This window comes from Delphinus delphis, chromosome 7 (assembly GCF_949987515.2).
Source record: "Delphinus delphis chromosome 7, mDelDel1.2, whole genome shotgun sequence".
Classification (NCBI taxonomy): Eukaryota; Metazoa; Chordata; class Mammalia; order Artiodactyla; family Delphinidae; genus Delphinus; species Delphinus delphis.
The window spans coordinates 29,537,062-29,556,760 of NC_082689.1; the positions used below are offsets into that span (position 1 = coordinate 29,537,062).

Below are 19,699 nucleotides of genomic sequence, written 5' to 3' on the forward strand. Positions count from 1 at the left end.
GCTCAGCCCTGTGAAAATGTCAGATTTGCATGTGGCACCCATGATGCTCACCTCTAGGCCACATGACTGAGAAAGAAGAAAGACACGGCCCTTCAACTCAATATAAGTGCTGTGTCTCCATTACATTTCTGACCTCTTGAACTACAGATCTGTTACTAGAGCAATCATGATGTGACAGTTCTTTCTTTTTCCAGGTCTATTTATCAAATCATTTTTTATAAGGAAAAATAAGGAAAATTTCATTTTCCCCCAACATTACCCTGAGTAAATTAAAATTTTTACTTTCTGTGCATCTCATTTACCACATTTAAGAGAGCTAAAAAAATTAAGTCAAGGCTCTGCTACAGCATTCAAAACAAATACCAAAAGGAAAAAAAAATACATGGGTGTGGCAAGTGAATAAGAAACATAGCAATGCCCACTGAGGTCCTCCCTTAGTTTTCACCTTCTCAGTAGATGACAGTCCCACTCTTCCAACTGTTCAAGGCCAAAACCATGGAGTCATCCTATGTTCCTCTCTTTTTCTCACACTCTCCTTCTATGCCATTAACAAATCTTGGTAGCTTCTACCTTTAAAATATAATTGCAATGTGACTTTTCTCCATTTCCACCGCTAATGCCGGGTCCACACCACCACCATCTCTCACCACCATCTCTCATCTCTCTGATTATGCAACAGCCTCCAACTGATTCCCCTACTTCCACTCTACTCTCCTTATAGGCTATAGAGCTACCAGAGTGTCCTTTGAAAAACCTAAACCACCTCATGTTGCTCCTCTGTTGATGGCTTCCCCATCTACTCACTGGCCTTCCAAGTTCATCATGATCTGCTCCTATGCCGGCCCCCACCTCACCTTCATCTCTCTGACCTCATTCCTACTCTCTGCCATAAATACCTGACTCTACGTGAATGTACCAGCCATGTTGCCACCCCACGGCCTTTGTCCTTGCTCTTCCTCCAATCTTTCCCCCAGATTTCTGCCTGGTTTGCTCTCTCACCTTTTTTAGGACGTTGCTCAACTATCAGCATCTCAGAGAAGCCTTCTCTAACCGTGCTCTTCAAAACCATAACCTCCTTCCCCATGCTGGCATCCTCTGTTCCCCATTCCCTATTTTTTTTCTTCTCCATAACATGTATCACCAACTGAGGATCCGTGTATTTTACGTATTTGCTTGTCTTTTGTCTGCATCCTAATGCGAGCACCATGCAGGCAGGGATTTTCTGTCCCTGCTGCCTCCCCAGCACCTAGAACAAAACTGGCTCAATTATTATTGAGATGGTGCTCAATGACTATTGGCTGACTGAGAAAATAAATAAATGACCCACACAGACACAATTAAGTTATTCTATTCTGCAACACCAAGGTGTTTATCATGGCCACTACAGAAAGGTAACAGAACTAATTTAGAAGTGCGAAGAAGCAGTAACTTATTAAGGAACACATTGAGATTAAATGCTTTGGTTCTACATCTTTCTAAAGAACAACTGACTCTCATACAAGCTTTCATTCAACCTAATGGTAACTCTTCAAAAGATGTAATTATCAGCATGAGAAGTTGGTTTACTGGACCAACTGCCCAGAAACAGAGATCCCTGGGCCTCTTTCATCCAAATCCACTCAAAACACCATCATTTTCTTATTAATCAACTAACATAATTATTCACTTACTCCAAGATGAACACAACCACGCTGGACAAAAATGCAAAAGAAATGTTGCTACTAGAATAGGTACATCAGGGGCTAAACAATTTTCATATTTGACTTTTGCGATGTTTCAAGAGGAAAAAACTAGTAGGAGTCACTAATTAGAAAAAAAAAGCTCTTGTTATAAACTGTCACAGCTACATGGAAGAAGATTTCTAATCAATCTATTTTTCGTTTAGCCTAATAAAAGCCACTTGCTTATCACTGAAATGTTTAACAAAGGAAATTATGGATGTCTCTCGTTGTCTGGAGATATTTAAAGCAGAGGGACCATAAATCTGTGTACTTTATTCTGCCTGTGAGCAGAGCTCTGGATTCAGTCTCTAAATGCCATTTGAGCCCCCAGTTTTATGCTGTGCAGGAAGGTCCAGTTGAGGCCGGCTTTCACAGTGCAATAGCCTTTAAATGTACTTATTTTAAATTGTGCTATACTCCCATTTTGATGACGTATTTCATGGTACTAACAAAACACATTCCCCACATCTTTAAAAAAATATCTTTATTGTAAAGTCTATGGCAATTCAAGAGTTAAAGGTTGAAATGAAAAAACTGTACTTTTAAAAGAACTGAACACACAGAACCAAAACCATATATGATGGGTATAAAAATAGCATTATTCTACAAAACTAAAAATATAACTCAGTGAAACAGTATATCAAGAATGTCAGTACACTTGTCATAAAACACTGAATCCACAATTCTTACATTCTGCCACTATATTATTTAAAAATTGCAGAGAAACCTATTTACATATTTATATATAAGAACAGATACGCATAAAAATCACAGAAGAATAACAGCCTGAATAGAGTTCACTGTACCATTCCTTTGTACTATATCCACTTGAATCGAGCCTCAGATGATACATACCAAAACCTTTCAAAAAGGTTAATTAGGAACCTTTGTTTTCCTCTCCTCACGTTTCCTTCCAGGGAGGGGAACTCAGTGTAACTCCAGTTACTCTCTGCTCCTGTACTCGATTCTCCAGGCAGGTAGAGTGAACGGTTGGGTTGGTTGGCTGGCTGATTTGATAAACTTGAGAAGAGTAACTTGGCATTCTGGCCTGGTCCTGCCATCCTTCTCCTGCCTACTCACATAAATCATCCTCTCTCTATTGCTCCTCCATGGCATATAAGGCAAGGGCTGGCTCTGCACCGACAGGTCATTCCAGGCCCAGTTTTGTCAATAACGTGTTGCTATAGCCTGAGTCTGGGATCTATAAAGAGGCCCATTTAGCCCTCACACTAAGCTATGGCTTTCAACTTGGCTATTTGCAATAGCAAAGATGATATTTTGGCTTCTAACTGTACTCTACCAGAAGCCCTACCTGGCAACAGGTAACTCCACTCCTGAGAACTTGTCCTAAGGTGCTAACTCCAAACAAAAAACACTCTTAAAAATGCAGAGATTCACGACCATATTAATCATAATAATGAAATACTGCCAACAATCTAAATATCTACCACCACCGGATGGAGAAGTGACTGGTAAATCCACATGGCAGACTTTCATGCAACTGTAAAGAGGATATCTATAAAAACTGTGTCACAGCATGAGAAAATGCTCTTGAAATAACGTTAGAAAGAAATGAAGGTAGAATGAAGTCAAAAATTCTTACCAAGCCCCTCCCTGCCTGATTCCTGATTTCCTCTCTGAATTGTTTCCACTATTCCCCAGCTATCCCTGCTTTCATTCCATCTCTTGAAGAAGCCATGCTTCTGTACTCACTGGGGTTTTGTTCATTTATTTGCCTTTCTCCATCCAGCAGAATGCAAGCCCCGTAAGAGCAAGGACTTTTCTATTTCAATTCCTCCCGTACCCCAGCATTCACAGCAGTGCTGTCACAGAGCAGGGGCTCCACAAATGATCATTTGAATGACAAATAAAGACATAAAACAACACAATATAAATGTTTAAAAATGTAAAAATTAAAGAAGGAATGCCGGAAGGCAACCTTAATGATAATGTGATAATTTTAATGTGAAGAAGATCATGCCAAAGTGTGTGGGCCATGAAGCCAGGGCTTCATAAGTGGAGCGAGATGGTAACAGAGCTCAGGAAGGGAGACTTCTGCTCCCAATCCCATTTCAACCACAGCAGTGCTACTCTTCCCAGATTTCTACATTGGGCTTCCATCCAAAATTTTGTTGGTAAGCTGGGACGAAGTGAGAGAGTGGCATGGACATATATACACTACCAAATGTAAAACAGATAGCTAGTGGGAAGCAGCCGCATAGCACAGGGAGATCCGCTCGGTGCTTTGTGACCACCTAGAGGGGTGGGATAGGGAGGGTGGGAGGGGGACGCAAGAGGGAGGGGATATGGGGATATATGTACACGTACAGCTGATTCACTTTGTTATACAGCAGAAACTAACACACCATTGTAAAGCAAGTATACTCCAATAAAGATGTAAGAAAAAAAAGAAAGGGTTTTGTGGCTTAAAAATGCTTGAAAATAGCTTTATCAGTGTGAGGGTACTGTTTTAGATGTGGGGACCAGGAAAGAAAAATCAATTCGTTGGATATGAGCAATATAAAGGGAACTAATTACGAAGGGGAAATTTGGAAGAAAAGAGATTTTTTAGGTCCAAAAAACCACAATAAACATTCCTAAAATAAAGGCATGGGAGGAGCTAGAAATTACTAGAAAACAGAGCAAAACAAAACAAAAACAAAAGAACCAAATCATATTCACACACGTAATCCAAACTGAAAGCTTTACAATATGTATTTGCAAGTAAGATGCATTACCTAAAACTCAGTTTGCCATACCTGGCCAGAGTCTCCAGTGCAGTATTCGGTAATATCACACCCATTCACAGCATCCCGACATTCATACCCTCGCGGCTGAAACTGCAAATCAAAACTCAATGTTAGGAACCAGTATTAATTAATATTTCAAAGAGTTAACATTCTTATATTCACCAACAATCATGACATCCTTTCATAACCACCGCCAAACTCTTTTTATGAATCAGCAAGATAGTTCCAGGATAAAGATAATACCCAAATACCACTCTGTGTAGTAAATATGAATCATTAACCAAGGCATTACATGTTCAGATTTCAAAATCCACTATCTCAGAGTATTATTTTTGGGAAACATTGCGATGACAATTATGCAAAGAAGAAACACCGGTGTGGCTTAAGACAAAAGAACAGAACACTAAAATATAAACATTTAGGATCTCTCTGAAGACTGATATGCACACCCAACCTGCACTGATTTACCAACTAGCTTGGATATTAGTCTTGCTTTAGCTAAATATACACAGGCAGATTTCAATTAATTCATATGAATTTCCTTCAGTGATGCCAGTGAATGCCTACTGAATACAAGGCATTTTGTTTCTCTGGGTGGTGGGTGGGTAAAAGATGAAGGAAAGAGTCCATCATCTTCAGGCAATTTATAATCTGGTTGGGGACATAAGCAAGTACAAACTAAGCTAGAATCGCCTAGATTACCACATGCATAATATCCCTTTGGTGTTGGATAAAATTAAATCATATACTTTTATGGTTTTAAAGGATATTAGAGATTTTATAGATGAGAAAAAGGAAAATTTAAAAAAACGTTTTTTTAAAAAATTAACCAGAGGTCTCTAAAGATGGAAGTAACTGTGTGTCCACACATACACAAGTTGTGCATATACACATATAAACATACATACGTACATACATACATTACCTCCTTATCTAGCTTTCTTGCCTTTATAAGCGATTTTAAATATCAAATGTAAAAACATGAGCACTAGGTTTTCTGCTCAGGGTCTAAAATAAATTAGGATGAGTTTTAAAGAAAAAGGTTATAAGTAGGGCTTATTAGAAAAAGACCACAAGAATTGTCCCTCTTCTATTCAACTATTTAATTTGGTTTTCACTCATGATAGTAGAGCAATTCTCAATGTTTATTTTGGAAGGATTATAGATCTATTTTCTTAGGGAGGTACCAGAGAATAGAATGGTTGGTAGTGAATCATAGTAAAGATAATCGTTGTAACCCACAGAATCTGGATAGATTTATTGATTCTACAAAATCGCCAGGCTAATATGCACAGTGTCGATCAACAAGACTGTGACAAGTTGTACAAATACTCAATGTACACATTGAGATATTTGGCTAATATGTCAACGGTAAGAAAGATGAAACTGTCAGAGAACTCACAAGACATGAGGTGTTATTACAGCAGGGCCCGTCGCTGCAGTGGGCCCCATTGGAGAGAGAGCATTTCTTACAGCACAGTCCATAGCATTCCTAGAGAAAACACTTCACGTGAGTAAGTGAGGAAACCTACCCACTGGTCATTCAACATGCTCTCCACGTGTAACTTATGCGTAATCCATGTGAGGAGATGTATATAATAGTAAGCAAATCTTTTAGGAAAGAATGAACCACTTTAAGCAATGATAGATTCCTTCCGGCTGTACTTCTCAGCAAAGTATGATCTTCTAAGAAGGGGTTTCTCTACCAAAAAGTAAGCTTATTTTTTAGCAGGCACCCAACCCTAGGTTAGCTCTGTTGTATTCTTAATACTCAATCTAGTTTTACACAGACAAAACTAATATACAACATAGAAAGAATTTTCATGAGTTAGTAAAACTTGTCTGAGATGAATATGAGCTATGAATTTTTAAGAGATACGAATTTGATTAGAAGAATCCATTAGGTTTCTTCAGACAAAGCCAATGATTAATTCTAACATGTCTGAGCTAGGATTAAGCATTGATGAGAGAGCTCAGAAATAAAGGCAGTAAGACCACAATGAATGATGGGGCAGACTTCCCACTAACGCTATTCTTCTGCACTCTGGGTAGATGTGCTGAAGGTAGAAAAGATCTCTTATACCTACCACATGGATTCCACAATCACACTCCTCCCCAGCTTCCACATATCCATTTCCACATTCTGTGGGCTCAAATAGCTGAAAGAGATTAGAAAGATAAAGGGAAACCATTTTAATTCACCACAGAAAATCAACACTCCAATCAGGCTACACACATGGCCTTGTAATCAGCCATCATGTGGTATTCTTCTGTGATCTGTTGTTATGGCATCTTACAAATGTGTCTGTGTGAGAATCACTGTTAATTTATTAATAACACTTCTAAAAAACATATTTTAAATGGGGTATTATCTCTTGGAGGATTCTCCGGTAGTGGGTTCCAGAGATGACCTTTACCATTAGAGCTACTTTTCAGAGAAATAAGCTGTCAGGAGGAATAGATCACTTTCGTATTTGCTAATGGAGCTAAAAATGCACGCTAATAAGACTCACAGATACCTAATTTGTTGACTTATAACCAGGCAGCTGAGAAGATATAAAAACTGTCAAGAAGATAAAAATGCTTCATTCACAGCTAAATCTGATATATGCCATCAAGTAAATGCAAATAAACTTAGGGGAAAAAACTGTTGCTGGAAATCCATGCCCATCATTCTCAGTGAAAAGAAATCTGCACTGGCTGAATCATATTAAGTAAATGTGCAGACATATGCACATATGTATAGAAATTTCTCAATCATTCCTGGAGCAATGGTAGAGTCAAATTTCTAGAATAATCCACCCTACTGGTGCTATGAACTTGCTTGCCAAATAAACTGTATTACAGACCAGTTGTTGAGGCAGCTGATTATTTATAAGAAACATTCCTATTTCCCATCACCTGGGGCAAGATTTTTCTGTGTATATCTACTATACTCAGGTGAAGATTAGAACAGGACATCCCAACCCAAATGCTCAGAGCCATATATATGAGGGACAGCAGCACACACCCAAGGAACAGCTGCCCTCCACTGAGTCCACCAAAGAAAGAGCTGATCCTCCTTCCACTTCCAGGAAAGGAAAATTGTTATAAGGAGCAAGGAAGTTTTCCACGATACTTGGGTGGGACTTCCCCATGGGAAAAGCCAATGACTAAAATCAACAGTCCTCATCTCTGTGATATTTTGATCAAGAGGGAGGAGAAAATGGAAAAGGGAAAGGCAGACTGGAACATGAGTAGTGCTTTATATCAGGACTCCCATGTAACCCACTGCTCGATTTCATTCTTAGGACTCTTCTTCCATCCTGAGACAGGTCACTATCACAAACCATATGGCAAACATGGCAGTTGAGAAGGTTCCCAGAGCACAGAAAAGATGCACTTAGATAATGTAAAAATAACACATAAAACCTGCATACATACATCCACTGGCTACAACACTTGGAAGAAAGTCAGTTCTTTCACACATACATATAAATTATTCCACTATAATCCATAGCAGCTTTTAAAAAATTTTTCTATATATGTTGTTTAAAAAGAAAGAATTTCAGGGCTTCCCTGGTGGCGCAGTGGTTGAGAGTCCGCCTGCCGATGCAGGGGACACGGGTTCGTGCCCCGGTCTGGGAAGATCCCACATGCCGCGGAGCGGCTGGGCCTATGGGCCATGGCCGCTAAGCCTGCGCGCCTGTGCTCCGCAACGGGAGAGGCCACAACAGTGAGAGGCCCGCGTACCACAAAAAAAAAAAAAAAGAAAGAAAGAATTCCATATTTACTAATTTTTAAAATTGAAGATGTATGTGTATTTTTATTTAGTTTCCACATTATCCAAATAATTTGCTTTCTACTCACAGGCAATTTCAGAAATCTAATGATGGATCCTTATACACACACTAGAGATCTTAGTATTTTCAAACAACTCAGTGTTGTTTCCTCAGGCATGATGCTTATAATTAGCTGGTGAGCTGCAAGGCAGGTAAAATTAGCCATGTACCTTGCAATTCAGAAATGTCAACAGCTCACATTAATTCATTATTACTCACTGCACCCATTTTAAACACTCTGAAGCTTTCAGATTTCTGTTGCATTGAGATCGATGCCATGAAAAGCAGGGAGCTGAGTTTAATGATGCAAGATCACTTTAAAATTCCTGTTTCTTTTTCTGCAGCCTTACTGAGATTTTATACAGCTGTCAGGCATCAAAGTATCATCCCTAACTTAGCGGTATCACTTAATTATGGGGATAGGAATAAATTATTCTGACAGTTATCGACATCAGACACTGATTTTTTTAAAAAAGGCTAACATGATTTCACTGCTCTCTCAATTTGCAGAGTCATTAAACATTTTGTACAGCAATGGATTATATTTGACTTATGATGTAGTATCTTAAAAAGAAATATGAAATGTGCAATGTTAGAATGTCTATGCCATCTTCTAATTCTCATCAATCCTGTCCGTTTGCCTGTTAAGCAACTTCGTTTCTAAACATGTTATTGGTCGACAGTCCCATATCCAAAAGCTCTATAGCCTGTGAGTTTAAGAATTCTGGCTTTGCTGGATTTTAGAAAAGTATGATGCATTTACCCTGTTCTGTATAACAGCCCTGAGGGGTCTGGTATACACCCTATAATCAAACACATTAACATTTGTGCAGTAACATTTGTGCAGTAAGACTTAAGAATACTTACACTATGAGGGATAAATAAAGATTTTCAGTTCAGGATAAGTTGTACCGTCCACTATGTTTTCTGCAAACTCATAAAATATACTTCCAATTTTCAGAATTTTTGAATTAAGGAATTGTTGATAAGAGAATATGACATTGTGTATATAAATTTTAATGAAATGCCAATTGACAATGTGGACCTTCCCAAGTAAAGATATATATATCTCTTCATATATATATACGTATATGCATATATATATACATATATGTATATATATATATATGCCTGTATTTATGGGGTCCATGAATACTTTGGGTCATTTTTTGGCTGGCTGATATTAATAATGCTTTCTATCTGGGAGAATGGACCACACATACCGCCCCCTGCCAAAAAAAAAAAACAAAGTAAGAAAAGCCTAGAAATTAGTTATACCCCTAGAGAAAATGTCAAGGGGAAATAGAATTTTTGTCAGAGAAACGGGCTAAAGTAATGTATCTTAATCTAACCCACTATCTCTTAGCAGCAAATGAAGACACCAACAAGAACATTTCAAAGATATTTTAATTGAAGGACTGTCTGTTTGTTTTTTGGAGGGGAGGGCCAAGAGGAGGTACAGCTGGCACTGAAACACCAGAGTTTCAGAACAGTGAAACTACGGTCTTGTAATTCATTTAAACGAGACTTAATCTTTAACGTGATAAAGCCTTTTATAACTAAATATTAATCTGATTGGAAAGAAACCTGCTTTCCAAGCCAAGTATCTGATATTTGGCATAATTCCATTGTAAAAAGATTGGAGAAATAATTACACTTTCTAAATTACTAACCTTTGTTGGCCTGTTGAAAAGACAGGCTCCACCCCCTCTGTGTAAAAAGTCTCTATACTCCAATATGCTGCACTTTGAGAACTTTCTGGAATGGGATACCCTGAGGAAATAAAGAATCAATTATGTAAAAAATTTACCGAAAGCAGTCATCAGAGAAGAAAATTAAAACCCTTGAATTAGAATAAAATCATCACTCTGGATCCAGACGATGCTACACAAACTTTGACAAGGCACTTATGTTCAAACTACTAAGTAAGTATGTGTGGTAGAGTCTGTAAAAATAGAAATTCAAAGAAAATCACAGATTTGGGGGGCTAGGTTACAATCTCCTTAGCAGTCAAGCCCCTTTGTGCTCAGGCTTGAAAGAGTTTTTGAAAAGTTCATCTCCAAACTTCATCTAGGCTGTATATTAAAATGTGGTTACTAGCACTGACATATATACACTACCAAATGTAAAATAGGTAGCTAGTGGGAAGCAGCCGCATAGCACAGGGAGATCAGCTCAGTGCTTTGTGACCACCTAGAGGGGTGGGATAGGGAGGGTGGGAGGGAGATGCAAGAGGGAGGAGATATGGGGACATAGGTATACATACAGCTGATTCACTTTGTTATACAGCAGAAACTAACACAACATTGTAAAGCAATTATACTCCAATAAAGATGTTTAAAAAAAATGTAGTCACTTTTATTCACTCTGTCTCAGTAAAGATAAGCAGGGTTTTTTGGGGGGTTTTTTGCCTCTGTCCTGAATAAAAGGAACTTGGGAACCTACTAGATTTTACTTTGGAGAAGGAAGTTGTGAGGGTCAACTGATTAAGGATTGTGTATTGCAGGCTTCAGCGACACAATTGAGGTAAACAAGGAAACCCTAAAGAGATGTGTTAGACTATATATGTTTTTATGTGTATATACACACAGTCAAAACAGAATTAGGGTAAGCGCCTTCTGAATTAGAATTAGGTTATAGCTCCTTATTCTCCAATTCAAATATTATTTGGTAATATTCATGATTTTGCAGGAATACAGTGAACCTCTTTGTGAGTTAATCAAATTACTATCACTGTGTCAGTACATAAGGGAATATTATATGTATGGTCAAGGTTAAACTGAGTCATACACATTGATTCCTTGGACATATTTGTCATAGTACTTGATTTGAGAGTACTAGGTCACTTATTCTAGGATGTGATCCAATAGATTTATATTTCCTTATGTATGAGGGTAGTGTATGGAAGCAGGTAAAATCTACCATTGTTGACAGTGATCTCTTACAAGAACTATGTAGAAACATATACTTGAGAAAATGCAAATTAAGCTTAAATAATTTTATTATATCCTATGGGTAGTCAGTCTAAAAATCTATTTAGAAACTGGAAGTTTAGAAGACAGAAGGCCTCTCCCGATAAAACCTGTATTATGAATGGTGTTACCGTCTGTAGGAAGCCTCAGGGGAGGGGGAACACGAAAGCTAACGGTTTCAAGTTTGAATTACTTTTCTAGAAACATGTGTTCTAAAGTAGCAAGCATAAAGGCTGACTCTCTCCTCAAGCCTTCATGCTCACACACCTCTTGTTCCCTGGACTCCTGGTGCACAAATAAGGAAGGGACTCTGTAAAAGTAGGTCAGGGCTTCTGGCAACTGGGGATCACAGGGAGGGGGCAGGACCAGAAACGGTGATGTGCTGAGCAGATGTCTGGCATGGGCAAAGGAAGTGGGAGAGACACATGAGTGAGGAAACCTCTTCTATCTATTAGGAGTGGGCTCTAGCTTAGGAGGCCTTGCGGCAGTGGCTCCCAGGAGGCAGGGGTCCCTGGGAAAGAGGGCAATGTTTCTAGGCCTTGGTTCACAGATGCAACAGCAACCCTCTAGTTTCCAAATGATCTACAATAGGAGACAGGAGTTAGGTGAGCAACTATTCAAATGTCTAGCAGTAGAAGACCACCTAGACACGATAAATCTGTCTTAATTTGTTTAAAAAAGCTTTATTGATTATATAAGGAATGCAGTACAATTTTATTACAGTAAACATGTCTACTTACGAGTTCCTTAAAATATAAATTGTTGACTAAATTGGTTTTCACTGACAGTTTAGACAACCAGCTTTTATCCTAACTGTACTAAAAAATTAATGCATCCACTAAACTTAGAAGCATTTAATCATGTGCTTCCTTTAAGGGTTAATAGATGTAGAAGTGGTTACTTTATTTTACGTTTATTACCAACTTTGAATAAAAAATTAAAGTATAAAGTAAACTAGCCATTTCATTTTTTAAAGTATCAGACAATGAATTATTGAATTTATTCTAAGGCTTAGCCTAAAAGACCAGTACCTGAGAGACTGTGTATCTAATTATAGGTAACAATTTCAGTAAAAGGTATATAACAAATGCGTTTACAATGAAAATTTACCCCGTCTCCTCCATGATGCAGCCGCCCCAGGATTCTGTGCAGTCACATTCTAGTCCAATGAAACAATAAAAAGCAACAAAAGAAGAGGGAAACAACAAAAGTCACATCTTTAATTTGCATCACAGCTCTTGAAATAGTTCCTTATTACCAATTCCATGTCAGACAGGTACAGAATGTGAAGTCTCACCAAACAAAACCTATTTCCTTTAAATCAATATTTCTTTTCCCTTTCCAACACTATAGCTTGCTTCCTAAGACAACAGCTGCAAGAAATAAAATTGCGCCTCTCCATTTTTGTAACTCAGAGAATTCAATTAAGTTCCTAGTGCCATGTTTAATGAAAAGTACCTGGTCTAGAGACTGTAAAGCCTGAGTTTTAGTCCAAGTTCTGTGTGATGAGAGAGTTTCATAGGCAAGTGACTTAGCATTTCTTGGGTCTCAGTGTTTCCACCTCTAAAATGTGAATGCATCTCTCTGTCTCCCAGAGTGGTTCTGGGGCTCACATGAGATGGTAGTCTGTGTGCTCTCTGGGAACTACAAAGCTCTACTGCACAAATGCAATGAGCCCTCACTGAAGTCCTGCTAACAGACCACACCGGACGTTAGAGGAGAGAATTCAATTTGCTGGAGTCAAAGCAAGAATCAGCCAGAGACTTGAAGAACACTAAGCGAAAAGGTTCAGCAAAAGAGAGAAATCTAAAATAGAAATGTAAAATCATCTAAATTAAATAACAACCATAAACTTAACATAGATACGACAGATGGACATATGGGTATTGTGACGGGCTGTCCTTTTCATTTATTTTTTCCTATTCTCTTTCCTATGATAGACAAAGATATTTTTAAAGAAAGACTTCCAAATGGATCTTTAAAAATTCAAAGTACAGAACGAATCTACCTAAACAAACAATTCACAAAGGAATAAAGAATTTTAGGAAGGAATTATGCCCGGCATTAGTAATGAAGCCTATCGCTCACCCTACTCCATCACCTGACTCAGCAATATCTCTCAGCTGCCCCCAGCACTGGCCTCTTCCTGGCTCCAGGCTTTTCAAACAAGGACATAAACCTGGTTCTACTCCTTTCTGGTTTCAGGTATTGATGCCAGCCAGTGAAACCTGAATCACTTCCTTTGATGTGTACTATGTGTTTCCCTGGGAAAGCAAATACTCTGAGCAAGAAATTAATAGATGAAAGTTTGTGGAGAATTGCTCAATGCCACCAGACTTAATGTACCCATAAAGTGATGACTTAATATGCCCTTAAAGGAAATCAAGACACCCTGGATATATATTTTGCTTCAAGTTTCCATAACACTGTGTATTAATGACAATTATTTGATAGTAGTCAAAAAGTACAAAATATAGGATAATGTTAAGGTAGATTTTTGTCCTCTTCTTCTTTAGGGAGGCTGTGGTAGAGAGGGGGACCTTTATTCCTAGCATCTGATATTTTCACTGAGGGGAGTAGATTTCCACTTAATTCCTAGGTAACAGATTAGGAGTGAATACCTCAGGTTTTTCTTTCCACAGGATCTCGTTGTGTGTGCCCTAGGCACTTTTGCCTTCTGCCACAAAAGTGTGTTAGAAATTATATTTTGCTAGTGTATTGATATAAAGAGGAATCTAATCCAAGTTGGATTTTATACCGATTTTAAAGGAAGTTAAAAACGTTCAAGGGCCCCCTAAAATTATTGTGGGCCTTCAACACTTCGCCACTAGAATCTCAGCCCTGTCTTTCCATCTGCATCTCCTCTGGTCAAAGAGGAGAGTGACACCCAACAGTCACCAGCTGTGTTTTCCTACTGGATGGGATTTGTGGCTGCTTCTCTTGGCCTGCCTGCCCAGTAGAGGAGAGTTATCCTCTATCATCTGTCCCCATGTTTACAAGTTCCAGGACGGGACTGCCTGTACAGGAAGCTTCTCCAATGTTTCTGATGGTACTAGGTGGGTAAGTTTAATTTGAGGTAAGTAGACGGGTACGTTTAATTAGAGGTTGAGCTCCTTTTAACTCTAGGTCTAAGCTATTTTCTGATCCAACTGTACTTGTGGTGGAGCTTCACTGACATCTTGTGGCTACACTCAACTGGTTAGAATCCAGAGGGCGAGTATTCACCACCACCCACCCCAACATCCTGCAGTGTCAGAAAGAGCGGATCACGCCCTGAGAAAGTATGATTTTATGGACTTTGACAGGGACATTCCTCCAACCCACACAGATTAAGAATTACCTTAAATTGCTCATCTTATCATTGTTTAGAGGAAGGAATACACTACAGTTAAGGAATTATGACTTAGAAATGAAAAATATTTCTTTATTGACCGGACATGCATTATACAGACAGAATGGCACATGAAAGTAAGAAGGTCAATGTACATACTTGGCTTTCTGCTAGAAGGTTCCCACTGGATTCCAAGGTTTTGAGCCAGGCTCTGCGATAATACTTGTGCCACTGCCATTGGAAGACCATACTGTTTTTCAGAGTTGAAAGTGTGTGGGAAACATTTGAGAGAGGGCACAAAGCTAGTTATTATTTCTTAGTCATCACCACATTTCATCTCAGTCCCCTAAGTAGAGCCTCACAGCATCAAAAGACGGCTTATGCTCCTTATCGCTTCTTCCTTGCAACTGGGCCCAAGAAGCAGAAAACCTCTCTCACTATGTGGCATCTCTCAGAACTTGATGTTCTCACATGGAAACATAAAATCATAAAAGGCTGTGTCCCATTTCAGTTCATACCAAACCAAGAATAAATTCAACTTACTACAAATCTGTCAAGAGAGGTCTCCACTGAATGATGGCTACTGGGATAACCTGGTATAATAGATTCAGGTATTGACCAAGGTTTAGATTTGGTTGGTTCGACTTTTGGGATGTGTTAAACCTAACATAGGCAGAAGAGCAAATAACTTTTTTAAAAAGTCATAAAAGAAGGATAAACAAGCTTATAAAAACGTATCTATAGAGGCCAAGAAATTTCTGGGCCAATCTTTGGCTTGCATCTGCCTGATAAATATGAAAAACTATCATTAAGATATGAAACAATTACCTCTTTTCTAAACCCAAAGACCACTTTGGGTTCTATTTACTAATAGGAACCACTCATACTCTAGTTTCAATGTCATTATCATTCTAAAACAGGCCTGAAAAGGGAAGTAAGCTAGGCCAAGGGGAAGAAAGAGACTAGATGCACAGATAAAGCCCTATTTTAGGAAAACTGATAACATTTACCTCATTCACACCAACTCCCCTTGTGCGAGAACAGACACCTCCAAAGTAACTCAGGCTGCTTCTCTTATAGTGGAATGTCACACGCCTTAGGAAAAATAAGTGCTATTAGGAAACCAACGTAGGGACCATTGTATTTCAACTCTCTGCAAATATGTCTATTGTCCTACACTGAATACCCCAAACCAACCCTCCTTTAGAAAATCAAAAACTGTATTTTAAATACCTTTAAATGTATGTTATCATAAATACCTTTAGATTAATGTTATGTTAAATAATCTCAGTTGAGCAAACATCAATTGATCACCTAACTAAGCATCATGTACTGGCACAGGAACTGAGGACACAAAGATAAACAGAGCACAGCCCTTGACTTTTTTCTAGTAGAGACTATATAGTAGTTACACAAAATATTGATGATTGTAAATTGGTGATTAAACACTGAGAGAAAAGCAAAGAGTAACAGGTGAGAAGAAAGGAAGGAGGACTTTGGTTGGTTTGATCCCAGGACAGAACCTTAGAGGACTGTCTGAAAACAGCTTAGCCACCAGGGGGGGAAGGGAGCAATTTATGATATCAAAAGTGAGCAAAGCACCCCTTTTCCTTAGAGATGAAACGTCAATTTCAGTCAATAGTTCATTTTCACTTTGCTGTACACCTGAAACTAATACAACATTGTAAACCAACTATACCCCAATAAAAATTTTTTAAAAAAAGATCTAGCAAATGATTTGTTGGTGAAAGTGATGTGTGCAGGCTTTCAGGAAATCTGCTTTAAAGGAGCTAACTCAGCTGGAAGGAGGGCCCTTTCGCAATCCTCCCTCCCTGGCATGCCTGCTGCCTGTGGTGAAGGCTGGAGTGTCAGCAGCTGCCTTGAATCATGAGTTGACCCTGAGGATGGAAAGTCTGAAGGTACAGATGTGCTCTGAAAGTAAATCTCATGACTGTGGAACCACCATTCCAGCACTGGGCAGCCTACTTCTGTGCTTCTTATGTAACAGAGGAATCAACCTCAAACTTGTTCAGGATTGATTTATTGATATATAACCTAACTGATACAATAAAGGGATAAAGATCAACGTCAAGCCAAGGGCTGGGGATACGTACGAGATGAGATGCACAGCGTCAGCATGCTGCCTGATACGCTGCCGGTATTTGGAGAATTCGTGGAGCATCTGCACAGGGTTGGTGGTGATGTCAATATGATCCTTCTCAGTCCAGGTCTCTACAGCCACCAGGACAACCCTGGTATTAAGCTGCTCCTTGTAAATCTGAGGGTATACAACAGGACAGGTGCAGGAGGAAAACACTGGGTCAAACATGCACAATCAGTGTTTCAGAGTCAGCGGAAGGACAGGAAGGGGAGGTGAGAGGAGAACACGACGTCAGAATCAGCTCATCAGAGAGAATCTTCTTTCCTTTCTCTTTTCCAAGAGCAAAAAGAAAGAACAATCATACAACTCAGCCTCTCCTACAAAGTTACTTCAATCCCAAATCAGCATCTTTAGCAGCCAGGCATCTCACTGGGGGATCTATACTAGGAGTATCACGATTCTAAAGTCTGGACGTAAGTTCAAAATAGGGTTTAGTAAAATCACCCTTCCAAACCTCATAGGAGATAACAGGTTGGCGCCTGATATACTGGTTCTGAGTAAGTGTGATATGACCAGTTACTCCTGCAGGATTTGAACAGATCACTAAATCCTTGGACAAGCACTAACACCACGGCTGGCTTTTGCCCTTGGAAGCCTTGTTGTATGAAAAGTAAAATAACAGTGGAAGAGAATCACGATCTGAGGCCAAAGGAGGGAAAAGCAGACTTACATGACCTATGTCACCCTCACCACAGGGTGACATCACTCACAATATTTAAATTGTAATTTTCTGCTCTCTTTTTCTGCTTTTGGCCCAGTAGCTAAATAATTCACACATGTAAGCAATTTTGATGAATGTTGTCATTTTGTCCTATTTTCAAGCTAATTAAGAAAAGAATGGATGATCTTAGAACACACTGAGGAAAGGAAAGATTATCATGCCTAAATCACCGTGAAGCTATAATGATTTTACAACAGGGAGTGAGTTAAGTGTAATGTCTTTAAAAAACAAATTAGTTGGTCAGCTTCAGAACCTTGTATGGTAAATCAAAATAAAAAAGACACTTTGCGAGATGTGATTCTGTTCAATCATGGTGAAATGACAAACACAGAGATTCTACCAAGTAAACAGCTGGGGCAGAGGGAAAGGTGTGTTTAATATTCTCTTTTTCATATCCATTTATAGTTTTCCTCTGAGAAGACTGACAAGGGCTGAAATTAAAGAAAATTAATAAAGCAGGTGATAACTGGCTTTCAGAATTTCAACCCTAACGCTACAAGCTACTCTATTACCCTGCACCCATTTTATACTGCTCAGCTGTGCCTACCACGTATTATATGTTATGAGTGTTTACATGATTGGAGACTTTTGGACTGTTTAAAAGGCAAAAAAGAAGGCAATTCTTTAGAGAAAATAAGTATCATTTAGATATTAAGCAATTTATAAAGGTTTTTTTCCCAGTTAAGAGGGAATATATAATAAATATCAGATAAACATACATTTAGCTGAGCAAAACAGCACTTTACATTAGAATACACAAAATACTATGCTATATTTATGACTAGTCAAATTGAATTATTTATTGGAACGTAATGAATAATATTCACATTTACGGATTTCCTATCTAAAGGAAAAAGGAAGAAAATCTTAACCATCATTCTCTGTAACTGACAGAAGGAGAGGAGGAAAAAAACTCAATAAGAAAGATTTATAGAAGTCTTTTTAAGAAGATATACATTTTACTGTTTTAAATTAGCTTTATTTTGGGACTGCACTTAATTCTGTCATCTAAAAATAAAGTCTGAAGCATTCTTATGGGGACACGAAGAAAGTAAATTTGGGTTCTTTTAAAAAAAATTTTTTTGTATTGCGTATATCCTCCAAACATAATCCACCTCAATCTATTCGTTCTTCTACCTTATATTTAAGAAGATAAGCTCAACTGATTATTATTAACGAAATCTCATTTGCCAAGTTTCATTTACACTCTTTTCGGTAGCTAATTTTCTCCAGTATTTTTGTCCTAACTAAACTCTTGTGACAATAATATCTAGACATCACTTAGAAGCAATATCAATGCATCTTTGGGATCCCAAGAATAACTCAACAGTCCCCTGAAACTCTGATAACACTGCCCTTTATGAAGCAGACCACTCTATAATTTCTTATTAGCCAGATGAGATAAGGATAGCATTTTTACTTTTGTCTCAGAAAGAACTAAAGCAGCGAGTAAGCAAATAGAGATATAAACCATTCCACTTTGGAAAAAGAGATTCAAGAAAACCAGGATACTTACAGAATCCACAAGGTTGACCACAGACTTCGCAAAGTTGTTTGTATGCGCATGAGAAGAGCGACACTTCTTATACTGGGAGGGGGAAAGATATACCAGTCACTGTCAAACCATAATTTAATGATAAATTTCAAAATTCTGTAAAAATAGAAATCTGACAGCAATCGTAGAAATAGGGATTAAAAATACAGAATTTAGTTTGTGCTGTGTTTGGATATAGTGATGTTCTTATTTATTTCTCTGTTAGGCAGGAAAACTATAGCTGTCTAAAATACCCATGATGTTCCAGGTAACGGAGACGGCCTAGTGATTCTGAGTGAGAAACTTTACACTTGAGAAGTAAGCTGTTAATTCAGTCTCAATGTCTAACAAATGCAATCCTTTTTTTTATTATTTGTTTGTTTCACAGAAATGAACTTTACCAGTTTATAAAGAGCTTAGATCAAGAAATTTAATCCCAACTGGACACCCTCCTCACTTGAATTCAAGTGCATACAAAGATCAAGAAAATTTCTTAGGCAACACTTCAGATTCAGTCCATGATGTGGAACGCGTCTGTCGTACAGTTTAGAATATTCTTTCAGAAGAATGCCTTCTCCAAATGAAGCCTTTTGCTTTTGACGGCTCAGAAGTCAAAACAAAGAAGAGACAAAAAGTAGAACTGAAGTGTGCCGATAGTGTATAGTTGCTTATGGTTATTTATGATCAC

At 38.4% G+C, this 19,699-nt stretch overlaps 1 protein-coding gene across 2 annotated transcripts in view; it reads right to left on the reverse strand.

Annotated features, from left to right (window-relative positions):
- Window positions 1–19,699, reverse strand: part of ADAM23 (ADAM metallopeptidase domain 23) — a 163,687-nt gene that overhangs the window by 32,137 nt on the left and 111,851 nt on the right. For both annotated transcript variants that reach the window (XM_060016230.1, XM_060016229.1), the window contains exons 9-17: window positions 18,994–19,065; window positions 16,710–16,873; window positions 15,606–15,690; window positions 14,755–14,845; window positions 12,375–12,423; window positions 9,966–10,065; window positions 6,559–6,630; window positions 5,874–5,963; window positions 4,481–4,561 (exon numbers count right to left, since the gene is read on the reverse strand). In XM_060016230.1, coding sequence (XP_059872213.1) covers window positions 4,481–4,561; window positions 5,874–5,963; window positions 6,559–6,630; window positions 9,966–10,065; window positions 12,375–12,423; window positions 14,755–14,845; window positions 15,606–15,690; window positions 16,710–16,873; window positions 18,994–19,065 — 804 coding nt within the window. The remainder of the gene's footprint in view (window positions 1–4,480; window positions 4,562–5,873; window positions 5,964–6,558; window positions 6,631–9,965; window positions 10,066–12,374; window positions 12,424–14,754; window positions 14,846–15,605; window positions 15,691–16,709; window positions 16,874–18,993; window positions 19,066–19,699) is intronic.